Genomic DNA, 17111 nt, shown 5'->3' on the forward strand with positions numbered 1-17111 from the left:
AGCTAATGTGCTCCGACGAGGAACAGACTGCTAAAGACGTTGATGTGTAGGAGATATTCATCAAAATTCCTCTACACTTTCTCGTTAGACAATTTCTAACCAGTTTTCACTGGATGATCGATTAGACATTTTCTACCCGAGAATGTTGAATGCACAGCTAGTTTAGTGTCAGTAAAACAATGTCTGACTAGCTCACCATTTCTGCTCTCAGTTTGATAAGCTAGCTACCGCCTTTCTGCAACATTTCCCCTTCAGGGTCAACCAGCAATGCAGAAGACATGACGGTAAAGCAGACCGCCTCATCGACCTGTCAGTGAACGTATCTCAACTATCCTCTCGTCTGTGTTGGTATGTTTCCTCTGGTTCTGTATCCTTAACGTCTCCCACAGCGTCCCACTCTACAGAGATGTACCGTTAGCTAGTAAGAAGAGCGACACATAAAGCTAATGTTAGCTTATTTGCATATTTGGGCTAAATTGGTTTTCGTCGTTTTATTTACTTATTTTGTTCTGCAACACTAGAGTGTGTCCTTCACCCTGGCGGATAAACTTTCCATTAACATGTTGCAGATTGTTTATTCTCGATTCACTTTGTTTCACTGCACAGTTTCCTCAACGTACAAAACTGGTTTACGTTGTTAGCCCCTGTTTCAAGCATTATGAGTTAGTAGGAATGATTGGAAGTCTTGGTCTTATTTGCCAAGGACCAAACTGCCTGGTGAAGCCATAACCTTTGAGACACAGAACTCATTGCTGTCTGCCTCACTAATCAAGGTAGAACTGCCCAGCTGTCAGGAAACCAATTGGGTGTTTTTTCATTCAAGAAAGTTTTGACCATTATTCTTACATGTTATGCTCGAATTTTACTCATCTTGTCAATCGCTGGCATCTGCAGATGTGGCAACATTGGTGTACTCTAGGCAAAGCTTGTTCTTCCTCACATTTTAACAATGCATTATGTCCATCGTAATGACGGTTATGAACATACATCTAGAAACCAAAGATTGTGATGCCATAGCCATAGATTTAACCCCGATGGTCATGATGATCACTGTCAAACAGTTAGAAATAATGTGTGATCAGGATCCATATGATGGTCACTCAGACTGCACTTTCTACCACTTTTCCCCAGATCGTTCATCTTGACAGAATGAATTTCTTGCGTAATCGTCTTGTTGTTCTGGGTCTGGTGCTATTGGCCACGTTACTGCTGTACCTGCTGCTGCCATCCATTCGCCAGGGCAGCATGGAGCCATCCCTAGAAGCTCAAAGAATGGGGCTGATGGCCACCCCTCCTCCTCCACTTCCAACCATCAATGTGTCTATTCGCACTGGACAGCTACCCGGGGACCCTCCACTGTTCTTCAGAGAAGCTTTACCTGTTGATGGGTCTGGACGACAGATATTGCCAAGGTGACAAATGGAGTGACTTATTTAAAACATCTGAGCAGAGAACATGCCTTGTCCCTATATCCATGACCAGATGATTTTATATTTACAATGTTTAATTAATGCATACATATACATATGGGTATTGCCAAGGACTGCAATATAATACTGAAAAACAACATTTCTCTGTGCAGGCTGCAAGTGGTCCTCCTGCATGGCCAGGCCTTCACATCCAAAACATGGGAGGAGCTTGGAACGATGGCCCTGCTGGCAACGAATGGATATCAGGCCTTAGCGATGGACCTCCCAGGTAGAACTTAATTCTTACCACTAATATTAGTGACTATAATCAGGATGGTGCATTAAGGTCCCACCAGTCATGGGACAATATGAAAATGTCATGTCGCAATTATCCTGTCCAAAATCATTGCGATTCAAGATATTATCCCGGAAATCACCAAAATATAATGAAAACCCTTAAATAAGATGATCATGGAATCATAAGGTCTCCTTGCATAATGTTTTTTGTGTATTTCAAGCTCTATCTAGCTGACTTATAGTGTGGAGAAACACTGCAGAGGAATGCAAAAAGGAATTTAAACATTTAAAGCACAGTGGTTGCCATGGATATATATATATATATATATATATATATATATATATATACATATATATATATTAGAGCAGTATTTAGTTTATTTTAGAATAGTCTATTTTGCTTATGAAAGTTCCTATTTGAAGAAGTGAACCGGAAGTAAACAAGTGGCCGCCATGATAAGAGCAGTTAGAATTCTCTAAAGGGTCATTCCGTGTCATTTCAAAGAATGCCTCCCATCTGACCATCTCAGAATGTCCTGTAAAAAGACACACTTGTTAATAGGACAAATCCAAAATATTAGGTCTCTACTGTCAACAGTTTTCTCATGAAACATCATTGAATGAAGGGTAGTTTAGACGGTTTTTGGCATCATACTCTGAAAAGCCATTTTTAAACAGCAATATCTGGAAAACTATCTCACCTGTGGCCTTCAAATTTTCTACAGTGTATATATGTTACTAATAGCCTCCAGACTTGGCATGGCAGGGGTGTAGCTCAAGTATAACCTAGTATGGTAGGTACTCTCCCAAAATGTGGCTTGTCGAAATGAAGTAGCAAATCTGAAGAGTTGTTGAGCTCCCATTTTTGCAGATAAAAGACTTCAATCACTTCTGCCTCTATCTCTGCTTAAACATTCTACAAAATATGGTCTCTCTTGGATGATTAAACAGGAATATTTAACAAAGGAAATGTTAGAAAGAAAAGTCGGTGTGTGTTCTGATTTAAAAGCACATTGGTGTAAATGGATGTTGATCTGAGCACACCCATGTTGTTATTATCTTAACATCTTCACATGTTGTTCTTCTTGGAGGGTATGGAAAATCGCCGGATTCAGAGGCTCTGAAGACTGATCAGAATCGAGTAGACCTCCTTTCAAGATTCATGGAGTCTTTGGGTGTCAGGGCTGCTGTACTGTTGAGCCCCTCCATGAGTGGACATTACTCCATCCCCTTCCTCATGAAGAACAGTGCCCAGCTACAAGGCTTCATATCCATAGCACCAGTCGGTACCCGGAGTTACACTCCACAGCAGTATCAAAGTATTCAGGTAAGGGACGTAAAGCTCGTCTGTTTTTCAAGATGTGAGGGTTAACTTTTCTTTTGGGCGAACTGTGCCTTTTTAAAACATTTCATTGAGGAAGTCATGTAATACTACCTGACCATGCATGCGTGTGTTTCCACCCCAGGTGATGTGTTTTCCCACATTGGGGGTCATTCCTTGTACTATAGTGTGCCAGTTAGTTTGTTATTCTAATCAAACACAACCTTATACAGGTGTATGTACCACCCACGCACAATATTAACTGGATGGTTGAAGGTCTTAAAACTGGAACTGACACCGAGTCCTCCACTAGACAGGGTCTCAAGATTATCATACAAGTTTTATGGTGTGCTTTAGTGGTGCAATAAACCAGTTAACGCACAGCGGTAGTTGAACAGAATCATTTTAGGGCTGCAACTAAAAATTACATAAATTTTCATTATACATTACCCATTTATCGTCTCGATTCATTGTTTGGTCTATGATATGTCAGAAAAATGTCTTACAATTTCCTGAAAAGTCCAAACTGAAATTTTCACATTGCTTGTTTTATCCTATTAACCATGATATTCAGTTTGCTTGTTTTGTCCTATTAACCATGATATTCAGTTTGCTTGTTTTGTCCTATTAACCATGATATTCAGTTTGCTTGTTTTGTCCTATTAACCATGATATTCAGTTTGCTTGTTTTGTCCTATTAACCATGATATTCAGTTTGCTTGTTTTATCCTATTAACCATGATATTCAGTTTGCTTGTTTTATCCTATTAACCATGATATTCAGTTTGCTTGTTTTATCCTATTAACCATAATATTCAGTTTGCTTGTTTTATCCTATTAACCATGATATTCAGGTAATATTTAACACAAGACAAGCAAGATATACACGCTTTATGCAACAGGTATAAAATAGCCACCAACACTGTTGCCAGTTACAGTAGATTTAACACCACCGGGTACGCCAGGGGGCTTTGTGTGTCTTTACACAGCTGTATGCTGATATTGGTTTTAAAAAATGTTTTGCACTGTGTAGTAGTTTTCTCACTCCTGTGTGCTCTTTTTAGATTCCCACTCTAATTGTGTTTGGAGCCCTGGACACAAATCTGGGTGCCCAGTCCCACAAGAACCTCATACAACTTCCTCATCACTCTGTGCTGAAGTTAGAAGGAGCTCGCCATGCCTGCTACATGGACAAACCCCGAGAATTTCACCAAGGGTTGATTGACTTCCTCAGCAAACTGAAGTGAGATGTGTGGCAGAAGAAGAGGAGGGAGAAAGACGGAAATAAAAGAAAGAAGAGGAAGTAGTCGGAGGAACACTAGGCCCCTAATCACTGGTTACATGTGGTGACAATTTCGCTAAAAGATTTTAGCTACATTATTCTCATATTAGTGAAGCAAAGAACGTTGGCATGGGAGTAGGTTTTAAGACATGGAAAATGGCATGGGAAACCTTGTAATGACATAAACAACACAGTATTTCTGATATTTCCATTATAAAACCGTCATTTTTCAATTTCCCATAGTGTCACCCAGAAATACTAGTTAAGCTCAGCTTGTTGACTTCAGATGTGTATAGTGGTGAGTTTTGTTTCATGTGTTTCATGTGTCTCTGTTTGCATGTTAAAACATGGAATGTGTCTTCTTCACGTTGCCATTTTTGTAGGTGACATGTAGGTTGTAAATATGCATATATGTAGCAGGTGCCTGTGTTTGAATAGCTTCTATTAGATTCACATTTGGCAAGTAGATTTGTATATCAAGATCTGGTGACCATTCCAGCTTCCAAGAAAACATATGCTTGAACTAAAAGCAAACATAATTGATACACACTGTAAAAAAAAAGAAAGAAAGAAAGAGAAGAAACAGGTAGAATATGGACCATTATAAATATATAAATAGATTTAAAGAATTATCACATTTATTTATATATATATAATGATCTTACATTAATGTTATATATTTGCAATACGTCTGGACAATCATGCAGAAAAGTAACTTAAAATAAGAGATATGCATAGAAAATAAAAAAAAAATGTGTTTTTCGTTATGTATCAGTTGCTGTGTGTAAAATGCTGTGTTCTATAATTGTATTATTTGAAGGTTATTATACTGCTGACTTTTTCTAACTTGGGAAACGTCTTGATGTTCATGTCTGTGGAGATTCTCAGTCATCCAGGTCATGGTAATCTGAAAGCTTTATCGTAGGCAACTGGACTTGTTTTAGGTTTTGAAGACATTTCTCCACTCATCCAAGAGGCTTCTTCAGTTCTAACTGGCTGGTGGGAAGTTTAGGTATTGAACCTCTTGTAGGGTCAAATAATATAGGCATGTGACTCCTAGGCACCCAGCCCTCAAGTGAAACTTGAGTTGTTAGCACTTTTGTGCGGGCAAGTGGTTCCTTGGCCAGAATGTGAACATTGGTGTTCAAAGTAGCATCATGTCCTTAAGATGGACTGCTGAGTCCTGACCTGAGGAACTGGCTCTCCTGGTTTGTGCCATTCACTTGTGCAGCAGGTGTTTGGTTTCCCCAGTGTACATGTCGGTGCATTCCTCACTGCATTGGACTGCATACACCACAAAGTTGTACTCGTGTGGGTATTTGGTCCTTGGGGTGGACAAGCTTTTGCCTCAAGGTGCTGGGCTTGAAGTGCACGGTGACGTGGTGTTGGATTTCCTCTGTTGTCTCTTATGATGTCACTTCAATTTTCACATGTATTCCCACCTCGGAAGCAGTGACGGCAATAAGGAAATGGGACCAACCTCACTGCCAACAACATGCGCCCTGCTCAAGCACAACAACCCCCTACTTTCAGTACTGTCGTGGCTTCCTCCTCTGCGTTTCCAAAAGCCACTTTAGACTCTTTGTACAGACATTTCCAACGCGTTATCTTTTGAGTGCTTTGGTTTACTCACGTTTGTGTTGAATTGCTTGCTTGTCAGGCTGGATTGATGTTGAATAGCTTGGGTCAACCAAAATAAACATGGTTCTACTATGCACATTCAACAAAGAAAACGGGCCTTTACAACAATCAAAATTAAGCAGCAAAACTCAAATAAAATGATATGCAAACTTAGGTTTTTGGCTTAAGATAAGCAATCATGTTTAATGGTTGAGAACTATTTTTCGTCTGCCTTCCACAACCATTGTCTGCAACTGTCTCCCATTAAATTAGCTGGAGCACAGTGGGAATTGGAGTCCTGCCCTGTTGTGGCCTACAGGACACCACTAGGTGGCAGTATTTACCCACTAACATACAAAACAGAACACTGGCTTTAACAAGTAGGGTTTTTTTACAAGCAGCAGCACGGCTGTGCCATGGGCTTACCTGTGTCTCCTCTAGTGGTAAACCTCTATAAAGGACTCCTGGTTCAGATACGTGGATGACACATGGGTCAAAAGGTCCCAAGCCATTCCATACATTGCAGGTGTCTCATGCTTCATGATTTCTTCACATCCACATATACACATAAACATTCAAAGTTATGCTGAATAGGAAGGCTACTTGTTTTTATATAATTTCATTTTTTGAGTCTAGATTGAAAGAACATTTAAACGATTTTAAGATAAACATTGCAAAATGTGAAAAAAGTGAAGGGGTCTTATTTCTTTTTGAATGCAATGTACATATTTTAGATTCTATCACAGGACATGTATTCATATTATATATTGAGTGTTCTTCCAAATGTATGGCAGCATTTTAGAGAAACCCTTTTCCTGTTTTACCATGAAAGTGACCGTGTGCATAGATAGATAGATAGATAGATAGATAGATAGATAGATAGATACTTACTTTATTGACTTTAATGACAGACCAACATATAGCTAATAATAATAATAATAATAATAATAATAATAATAATAATAATAAACAGAACTATATAAAAGCAAATCTAAAAACACACAATATTACATTAAAAAAACAAAGTGCACATCAGTGAAAAGTACAGCAGCTAAGTGTGTGTGTGTGTGTGTGTGTGTGTGTGTGTGTGTGTGTGTGACTATCCAATTTGATACTGGCCAAAGCATTGAAGAGTTAAAGACAGAGGCGTATTTGCTGTTTCACCAACACTAGACTAGTCTAGTCTACATAGAGCTTGGACCTCTTCCCCAAGTATGAGTAATAATAATCAAATTATATAATATAAAAAAGCACCTCATTTGACAATGATGGACATATTATTGACCAAACACCTGCCAGGAATTGTTTTTTACATTCACCTTTACTAATGATACATTAACCTAGTTAAACTTAAATAATGTTTTTCTTCATGGTATATTAATATACGTTTATAACACATCAAACAGTTTAATTTGCATCGATTGTAGAATTTCATTCTGGCAACGGGACATTTATTTTGAAGGGCTGCCGCTGGAACCGGCCCGGTCAGCAGCAGTCAGCTGACACAGCGAGGCTTCCTACCTGAACAGCAAGTTGAATGCCCAGGGTGAGTACTGTGTTAACAGTAACCAGAATAATCCAGTAAATCTACATTGTTCGCCGCCCTGTCATTCCTGTTAACCACCACACGTGTAGGCAGTTAACTGACACACAGCTGAAGACGCGGCCATAGCTGCTTCTCCGACTGAAGAGACAATAATAAGTTAAGTAGCGACTAAGCTAGCTAGCCGCTTTAGCACAGAATCGGTCCAGTTAGCGGTTCGCAGGTAACGACAGCTGACGTCACTGTTGCAGGCTCCCGGCCCGGTGAGACGGCAGCTAGTACCGGAGCTAGCGTTAGTCGTTTCACTCAGCTTTATCGTGGCGTGTTGGTTGTTAACTCTGTCGTTGTATATTGTATTGTATATATTGTAACGGTACTGTCTGTGTGTTCTCAGAGGAGTTAATAAATCGCATCATGCTGCCTGACAAGGATGGTCCAGGTGCTGGAGGCGGACAGAGCTCTTCGGAGGGAGAGGATCTCTCCGTGAGTCTGTTCAGAGAGTACCTCCGTCTCAAGACGGTCCACCCAGACCCCGACTATGGTGAGACATCGTCATCATCAAGACGCCGATATCCAGCCATGCACTTTAGAAATGTCCCGGTTGGATTTTGTCGCCATTTATTTAGCCCAGTTTTAGATGAAACATTGCAGAATGTGGAAAAAAAAGTGAAGTGATCTTAATGCTTTTTGAATGCACTGTACATGTTTTAGATTCCAACATTTTAACCAATGTACAGTCATTTTTAGATTATTCAAATATCATTCTCAGATCATATCACTTTACCCCATCCACAGTTATTTTTTGTTATTTTTTTGTCCATTTTAGTCCAGTGTGAAATATATTTTCTGGTCTTACTTGTGTTCTTTGTCTGTGATTTATCAAAGTCCAGTTCTTATCGTCTTCAGTTAGATATTAAAAATCCTTAAGAGCCACGTATAAAGCTAGTGGGTCACTAGTCACTGGTCAAACAAAACAAACAACAGCCCTGACAAAAACAATGACAATGCATGTAGCTTTGTCTGCAGGATGTTAAGCATTGCTCTTCTTGATGGGCCTCTTGCCGGTTGTGTGGGGTTCTGGTTCATTTTCAGGACCTAGCATGCTGGAGGGATTATATCTTGCAGTGGGTAACATTTGGGATCTGCTAGTAGTGAGAGCTAAGGAGAACAGCTGGGTGACGCACTTTTAGGTATACTTTTGTGGCTGAAAATGGATGGGTTATAACGAAAGCTTGATTTCTGTTGATGTGTTTCTGTAACCTTACATCCAACGGTACTGATACAGCTGGCATCAGCAAGAATTATGGCGGTCTACTGTTCGGAGAGGTTTTACACAATTATTAATATTTAAACAGAATGTTCTGCTATCTCTTTATTCATTTATAGATGCTGCTCTTCGGTTCCTGGACAGAATAGCAGAGGAGCTTGGGCTACCTATGAGAAAGATTGAGGTGTGTGTCAGTGATGATGATAATATCATTCATGTAATATCATATGTATGCATGCTTCAATCCAGTAATTAGTAATACCTCGTCATCGTTCCCTCTCCCTGTAGGTTTGTCCGGGCAGAATTGTGTCCATCATGACATGGGAAGGGACGGACCCCACCTTGAAATCCGTCTTACTGAATTCTCACACGGATGTTGTACCTGTATTCCAGGTATGGCGTCGGTCTCTGTTTATGGTGTTACAATCCTGTCATTATCTCTAATAGACGTGGGGGAAAAAAAAACAGATTTGATATCAATCTCTTCTCCAGGACCATTGGAAATACGATGCTTTCAGTGCTTTCAAAGATGCAGAGGGCAACATTTATGCCCGGGGATCACAGGACATGAAATGTGTAACTATACAGTGGGTATAAACTGCCTTGATAAGTTGATACTCTGGTTTATTTGCTCATTACTTTTGATCGTTCAGTGAGAAACACCTGTTTTAATGCCCACTTCCCTACCTGCATACTGTCAGTTCAGACCTATTTGTGTCATAACTGCCATGTTACGCTTGTTCTCTGTAGGTACATCCAGGCAGTCAGAAGACTGAAGGCCGAGGGACAGAAACTGATGCGCACTGTCCACTTATCCTTTGTTCCTGGTAAGGGTTTTGATTGCTTCCCTCCTCCGTTTGTAGTTTGTTGTCAAAGTGTCAACACACACTCGGTCCACCCACACTTCACTTATTTGAATTAGATTAGGCCTGATTAGGCAGTTAAGGTGTTCATCCTGTGCTTAATTGCCTCTTGATAACTTGTTTACATCTGTTCAATGAAATTGCCCGGCAGGCAGGACATTATTTCATGGTTCAATGATATTCTGTTTAAAGGTTATTACATGGTAGCACAATTACAGATATTAATGCTTTATCGTTTTCATCGGCTGATTTAACACAACAGTCAAAGTTACCTATTGGTATGTGGAGTCTGGTATAGTTTTAATCTGGGTGTTCAGAGCCTTTAATTAGAATATATTCAGTTCTACAAAACTACCGGTAATACCACAATACATATTTTATGAAAATATAATAACTAAAACATATTCTTTGTTTACTTTTAGATGAAGAAGTTGGAGGTCACAAGGGAATGGAAACGTTTGTGAATCATCCGGAGTTCAAAAAGTTAAACATTGGCTTTGCGCTTGATGAAGGTAAATAAGTTACCTGAAGACTGAAGTTTTTCCCATGTCCACGCAAAATGTTCTGTTTAGTTGGCAGTTGTCTATTCAGAACTGTACATCTTGACACCTTGAACATTCCTGCCAATGGTACATTTATCACTCTAGATCATTGTGCTAAATGCCGTATACTCAACTGCAGGTTACTATAGCAACAACATACTTGCCTAATGCCCAAATATTACCAAGTCTGAAATTGCGATCACTGACTATAAATAAACTTCACAAAATGAATTATATTTAAATTCATCCTCACTTTTTATGCCTCCATACCAGTGACAGCCGTGGTTGGAGGCAAAACCCGTCTGTTCGAATCCAGGGTCGGTCAGACACCTGTGTGGAGTTTGCATGTTCTCCCCATGTAAGCGTGGGTTCTCTCCGGGTTCTCCGGCTTCCTCCCACAGTCCAAAGACATGCAGGATGGGGATAGGTTCATTGATGACTCTAAGGCTACGTTTACATGATGACGGTCTGAACAGAAGACGCAAAAGACAAGCGTTTTCGGGAGGAAATCTGCGTGTACTGGGTGACGCAAAAGTGTGTGGAATTCGATTGGGTATGCATGCCAGGCGGCTAGGTGGTGCTGTGATACACTATCACACAACACCGTCATGTCTGAGTGCATGCGTAGAATCTTCCTTCTTCTCTTGTCTGCGCCGTGAAAAAACGTGATGTAAGCGCGTACGCGACGTGAGCAGATCTGAGCAGAGATTTGCGTCTTGGCAGTGTAGACGGAAACGCTGCAGCGGAGCGTTTTCAAGTTTTCCACTCTGGAGGGTGGTTTCAGATTTTTGCGTTTTGAAGCCCCAAAAACGTTGTCACCGTCTAAACTAAAGGCACTTCTGATAAAATATTTTGAGGTTTTTACCCGCACGCGTCCTCGTGTAAACGAGGCCTAAATTGCCCGTAGGTGTGAGTCTGAATGGGTGATAGACTGGTGACCTGTCCAGGGTGTACTCTGTCTTCTCCCAATGTCAGCTGCCATCGGCTCCAGCCCCCCCACGACCCTGAATACAGGATAAGAATTGATTCCATATGTTATCTATATATGACAGTTGTCTGTTTATAATAATTTTGACAATGATGGACATATTAATGACCATATTAAGTTCTTTTGCGTATTGATTATTTATTACAGGCAGTGGAGAGACTATTGCAAATGAGGTAGAGAGAGATGCAACAAATGTCCCCAGCTGGACTCGAAGTGGCAACATTGCAGGTCATTGTTCAGCATCTGGACCCCTGTGGAGCCCCATAATGATCCTTTTTTTAAGTGATTCTTATATTTCCTTTCCAGAGGTCACTTGTGATGTTTGTCCTAATTAATTACAAGATAATGAGAGGTAATAGGATGACCTTTAACTTTTTGGTTAGATGTCTTTGAAGCAATTTGATGAAAATTTGCTATAGGATCCAATTGTGAGAGAGAGCTGTGAGAACTCTTTAATGCCAGTAATTATATGTATTGTTCATAAATAGGCAAATGTTTGCTGTGTCCCAAATGAACCTGCCTGCATAGTGGTGCTTGATAAAGAGCCAGTATTTGATTACATTTGATGTATACAGAGTCCGATGGCAAATACTGTATGTGGTGGTCATCAGGGTCAAAGTCTGATAACCAAATATTTAGATGTTATTATATTACCCACTGTGCCAAATTGCCCTTTAAAGCAAATGCTTTCTGAAATTCAGTCCCTGCTTGTGGGGGCTAATAAACCCTCCTGTGGTGTAGTTGGTCATCTGTACAGCATCAACTCCTATCCTTTGCTGCACAGTTTGTCCATGAAGATTGAAGCGTTTCCTATGTCTGCATGTGTTCTGTAGGTTTGGCCAACCCTGGCGAGGCCTTCACTGTGTTCTATGGAGAGAGGAACCCCTGGTGTGAGTATGAAATACATACATACATTAATACTATACAGCCATCTCATCATATTTCATTTTTAAAGGATGATAATCAAGCAGAATGACTTCCTCTTTCCAGGGATTACAGTCCACTGCCCCGGCAGTCCAGGTCACGGTTCTCGGTTTGTGGAGAATACAGCCGCTGAGAAGCTGGTAACTGTCAATGCCATGTAACCAGCTAATAAAACGCTTTAATCATACAAACCTGTTGTGATAAGGAGTGATAAGGACCATGTCAGTGACCATCCTGCCTTATCCTTCTCAGCGCCAAGTCATAAACTCCTTCCTAGACTTCAGAGAGAAGGAGAAACACAGGTGAGATTTAACTGTTTACATCTAGAGATGTATATTTTCTCCTTAATCACAAGCATATCTACAACACTTGGATCTGCTTTGTGCAATTATTCTGCAAATGTGAGCTTGGTTCCCAACAGGATGTTCCTCTAGGGCAGTAGATACAGTAGATACAAATAATAAGGAACTTTTCAAGTCAAGCCGGTTTTTATTTTTTAGATTTCCTTGCAGTTATGTCATTACTACTGTGTGTGTGTGTGTGTGTGTGTGTGTGTGTGTGTGTGTCTCAGGCTAAATACCAGCGAGTGTTTCACACTTGGTGATGTCACCACAGTGAATATGACCATGATCAAAGGAGGCGTGGCCTACAACGTCATCCCGCCTGAAATGGACGTCAGCTTTGACCTAAGAATACCACCGAAAGTGAATCTACAGGTGTGTACACGCATGCATGTCTCTGAGTGTGAGTTTGTGTTACTCATGTATTCATGCAGGTTTCTGGGCCCCGTTTCAGAAAGCAGTAAAGCAATAAATGGGACTGTGATATATGGACTGTGCATATTTATCTTTAAAAAATAAGAGCCTCTCAATAAGTTAACAGAATAAAGTTTGATTCAGTGTTCATTCATTTATCATTTACCAGATTTCCTTAATAGATAATGAAGTGATGGAATCTAACCGTGTAGAAGGCTGTATTTTCATTATATAATGGCATTATATTTTAAATATATCCCACTTTAATCTGACAGGATCAAAACACAGGGCCAGCAAATGAAGATAAAAATATAGGTGAAGATTTAAAAAACTGATTTGATTGTAAGCTCACAATCTGATCCAGTTATGACGTGTTTGGTGATTTTCATTTAGAAGCTGCTAAAAATACAGTGGATTTTAAATTTTACACAACTAATTGGATCTTGTCTCAACAGCAGTCAGTGGTGTTATGTCAAAAATGAATCGCAGTCGATGAAATTCTGTTAAAACATGTTCAGACTATACGCAGCCCATTTCAATCTACATACTGCAGCAGCACCACAATCCTGCCCACTCAGAAATATTAACATATAATCCCCAATATTATAGGAACTATGTTCCATCAGTGACCGCTGACATCAACGGACAGCTGTCTGTGTGCAGAAGAGTCACAGCGTTGTACGTTTATATTAAAAACAGAACATCCACTTTCAAATAGAAGGACATGCAGAGGTTTTATTCTGTGATGAGAAGGACTGTGTACTATTTAAATGTACCATTCAGAGGAATAACTGAGACATGAAAGCGGTAACAACATTTTCCTGAGTAACAAACTAATTTCCAAGCAGGATTTGAATTCTGACATACAGTAAACCTACTTAAAGTGCTTTGTTACGGACTGAATCAAAGAGGAAATAATACAGCATGTCTGGCTTTGTAAGAAAAATTCAGAGTTGTTGAAGAAAACCTGCCAGCTATCAGGTTAAGTTCAGAGTCGGTTACCATGGTATCTGACCCAGAATTTAAGTCATTTCTTTCTGCTCAGTTTCTCCCCATTTCAAGGTTGAAAAACTCAGAGTTTTCACTAAAGCTGCTTTCTAAACGGGGCCTTGATCTATAGGTAGACATGACCTGCGGCTCAGCTTTATGAATTATTATTATTATTATTATACTCCCAGGACTTTGAAAGACAGATCAAAGAGTGGTGTAAAGAAGCGGGAGAAGATGTCACGTACAAATTCGCTCAGGTCAGTGAGCTCAGTCATAAACGTACCATTGCCTTGTTCCCGTTGTCAAGGAGATTGTTAAATTAGCTCTCATCCATTGCAGAAAAATATGAACCAAAAAATGACTTCGACAGATGAGAATGATCCTTGGTGGAGTGCCTTCAGTGCCGCCTGCAAGGCAATGTGAGTACACTGTACACAATAATGCAAATGTATGTGAATTCATTTGTTTGGCATGTTGGCGTGCAGTTGCAGAGGTCAATAGAGGGGTGATTTTCTGTACAGAACTTACAAACATAGTTATCTATTTATTGCATTGTACCACAGCTGCTGTTGTATCATGAATACGATGTTGCTGTCTCCACTGTAGGAAAATAACTCTGGAAAAGGAGATCTTTCCAGCTGCCACAGACAGCCGTTTTATCCGAGCAGTGAGTATAAACTAATTCAATCTGACATTTTTATTCTTGAATTCAGCTATTCTACTTCTTTCAGCTCTGTGCCCCGGTTATACCTTTGTTTTTTTAATGTAGGTGGGCATCCCTGCTATTGGCTTTTCTCCAATGAACCGGACGCCGATCCTGCTGCACGATCACAATGAATATCTGAACGAGCAAGTCTTCCTGAGAGGCATCAGCGTGTTCGAGAAGCTCATCTCAGCTCTTGCCGGTGTTCCTGCCTTTCCTGATGAGGCTTAGACGAGTCTTAGTTTTAATCCGCTTTACTGATCATCTGAATATTTAATTTGAATTTTTTTCAGAGACTACCAAAGAATAGTAAAATGTATATCGCCAAAACTGAGCACTTAGCCTTTGGTACTATTGATTTTTTTTTCTTATGATTCTCAGGATATCGACACAGTAAGCCTTGCATTACAGCAGTTTTTTTTTAACAGCATACTTACTGTTTTGTTAATCGTGACTGCCTGTGTGTATGCATCACCTATTGTGTAAATTGTTTTCCATTGCTGTGGAAGAATTACTAAAATGTGAAGATTGATTGATTGACTCTTCGATCAAACATAATTTAAATGCCACTTTTTCAAGTTTAGCTTGATTTTAAAACTATGAATCCACAGATATAATTTTATTTAATAAAATGGAATTTAATAAATATATTTGTTCGCTACTTTCATGGTCACATCTGCGGAGGCCACTCTGGCGTGCAAATTAATAAACAATGAATGAGCAGCAGGATTAGAGCTGTGTTATGGAGGAAGATTTCTGACTACAGCAAAGATATTTAACCTCCAACCGACCGTCTGCTTCAAGGAGAGGAAAGTTACCATTAAAATGTCCAAACATCCATTACAGAAGTGAATCTATCGGTGCAGCCTTCCCTAATTAATTGGTTCATAATCATATGTCTGCAAAAATAATGAAGTTCTCATTAGCATCAGCTGTAGCCTAGCGCCGCTGAGAAAATGTTAGCATAGCCTACATGCTAAACTAAGATTTTGAATGTGGAAAACTACCTGCTAAAAAACATGCTATCACTGGCATTGTGAGCATGTTTGCCTTTAGCTGAAAGCACCGCTGTTCCTTAGTGCAGTTTCACAGAGATGCTAATATGTATTGGATTAATGTCTCTGTGGCTTGGCATCATACTAATATTAAAGCAGTCAAAATATCTCATTTTAAATAATGATTCACGTTTCTCAGAGAAATGTGTTTACAACTTAGCCAGCCTAGCTTTCAACAGCAAATCACCTAAACAAAGTGTTATTTGTGTCCATTTGAGAAAATTTGCTTTAAATTATAAATGAAATGCTGTTACATGAGGCAAAGGTCGGTCTCATCTACAGTTCAGCTCCCTTTGGATATGTCGTCCAATTAACAGTGTATGGCTCTCCAAGGGGGACTGGCAGGAAGGCTGTGCAGGCAGTAATTAGTCTCCTCTCTCCCCAGGACATAACAGCAGTATTAGCACATGGGGCCGTCAGGGAGATGACTAAAAGCTGAACCCACATCCTCCCTCCCAGAGGAGGCAGGAATAGGTGCAGTCATCCTGTCAGAGGAGCAGTCGAGCATCTGGCTGCAGAAAAAAACAGGAGGTGCTGTTAAACAGTTAATTGAAGAAAAGTTCCCTAGCTCAGTTTCAGGAAAGCTTTTCATGAATATGATATGGCATAAGCATTCCCACTGTGAAAGTGGAGCCAGGTCCCTCTGGTTTGATCCTTTAGTTGCTCCCTCTTACTCCCTCTCCTACTCTCAGGGGTCTGGATCAGATTCAATCATGGCGAATATGAGGTGGATTGGGATTCAAGTCTCGGTCAAGGGCGCCTGAGCAGGGAGCTGGCTCTAAACATACACCCTGTTGTGGTTTTATAGGCATCAATATTATAATATATACAAACAAATGGCTCTCAATATCGCAAGTATGACTGATTTGTGCCTGTGACGGCTGTGACTGGAACAATATATGAGAAGGTTAGAAAGCACCGGCAAGAGGGAGAAAAAGTAGAGTTTCTTGACAGTATTGTGAATTAAAGGGGATAGCCAGCCATACATACTTAATCTCTCTGCCCTTACAGCAGCTTTATTTGACATCTTTGACACAGTGTTGAGTCTCAGCTCTCTGGGTTTCTTGCTTCAGGGGAGAGCTGTTTGTATTCACAGATGCTGCTGTGTGAAGGAACATGGAAATGCTTCAGCTGAATGGTATTCACTCTCTTATTGTGCTCTCCGGCTCTACAACTGTCCTCTGGAGGTAATTACAAACAAACTGTCTTGTGATTGCCATACAAAATCCCCGTTAACTGGGTATTAATTGTAATCAGTAGTATACATTTTATTGTCATGTTACACTATTTTCCATTATTGTTATAGTTTTTAATATTTATTTTGGCCAATAATATGAAAGTCTACGGCAGAAAACAGTTTTTATAATGAAGATTTGATCTAGATTTAAGAATGGAAATGGTGGAGGATTGTTATATCTTTACATATATATAATTCATGTGTGAGGAATAACATTCACAATTCCTCTGTCCCATTCAAGTGTACAGCCAGGGGAGAGATAAAAAGACCCTGTTAAAAGTATATTGTAGAGAAAAACATATTTACAGTCACAGC

General features: G+C 39.9%; 2 protein-coding genes across 3 annotated transcripts; both read left to right on the forward strand.

Moving 5' to 3' along the window:
• Nucleotides 1–20: 20 nt before the first annotated feature.
• Nucleotides 21–4291, forward strand: abhd14a (abhydrolase domain containing 14A). Of its 2 annotated transcripts, none has more exons than XM_084024489.1 (5): nt 21–348; nt 1132–1412; nt 1583–1698; nt 2798–3033; nt 4092–4291. In XM_084024489.1, the coding sequence occupies exons 2-5, from the start codon at nt 1150–1152 to the stop codon at nt 4272–4274; spliced, it is 798 nt and encodes a 265-aa protein (XP_083880615.1). In that variant the 5' UTR covers nt 21–348; nt 1132–1149; the 3' UTR covers nt 4275–4291. The 2 variants fall into 2 exon arrangements, with proteins under 2 accessions (XP_083880615.1, XP_083880616.1); XM_084024490.1 differs by having other exon boundaries at nt 21–284.
• A 3116-nt stretch (nt 4292–7407) lies between these two features.
• On the forward strand, nt 7408–15141 carry LOC311029715 (aminoacylase-1-like). Its single transcript, XM_084034992.1, has 15 exons — nt 7408–7475; nt 7867–8013; nt 8859–8923; nt 9028–9132; nt 9232–9326; nt 9490–9566; nt 10025–10114; nt 11966–12022; nt 12123–12196; nt 12309–12358; nt 12628–12772; nt 13990–14058; nt 14141–14220; nt 14408–14468; nt 14571–15141. The coding sequence occupies exons 2-15, from the start codon at nt 7887–7889 to the stop codon at nt 14733–14735; spliced, it is 1260 nt and encodes a 419-aa protein (XP_083891118.1). The 5' UTR covers nt 7408–7475; nt 7867–7886; the 3' UTR covers nt 14736–15141.
• Nucleotides 15142–17111: the final 1970 nt, after the last annotated feature.

Source organism: Eutrigla gurnardus, assembly GCF_963514095.1.
Source record: "Eutrigla gurnardus genome assembly, chromosome: 2".
Classification (NCBI taxonomy): domain Eukaryota; kingdom Metazoa; phylum Chordata; class Actinopteri; order Perciformes; family Triglidae; genus Eutrigla; species Eutrigla gurnardus.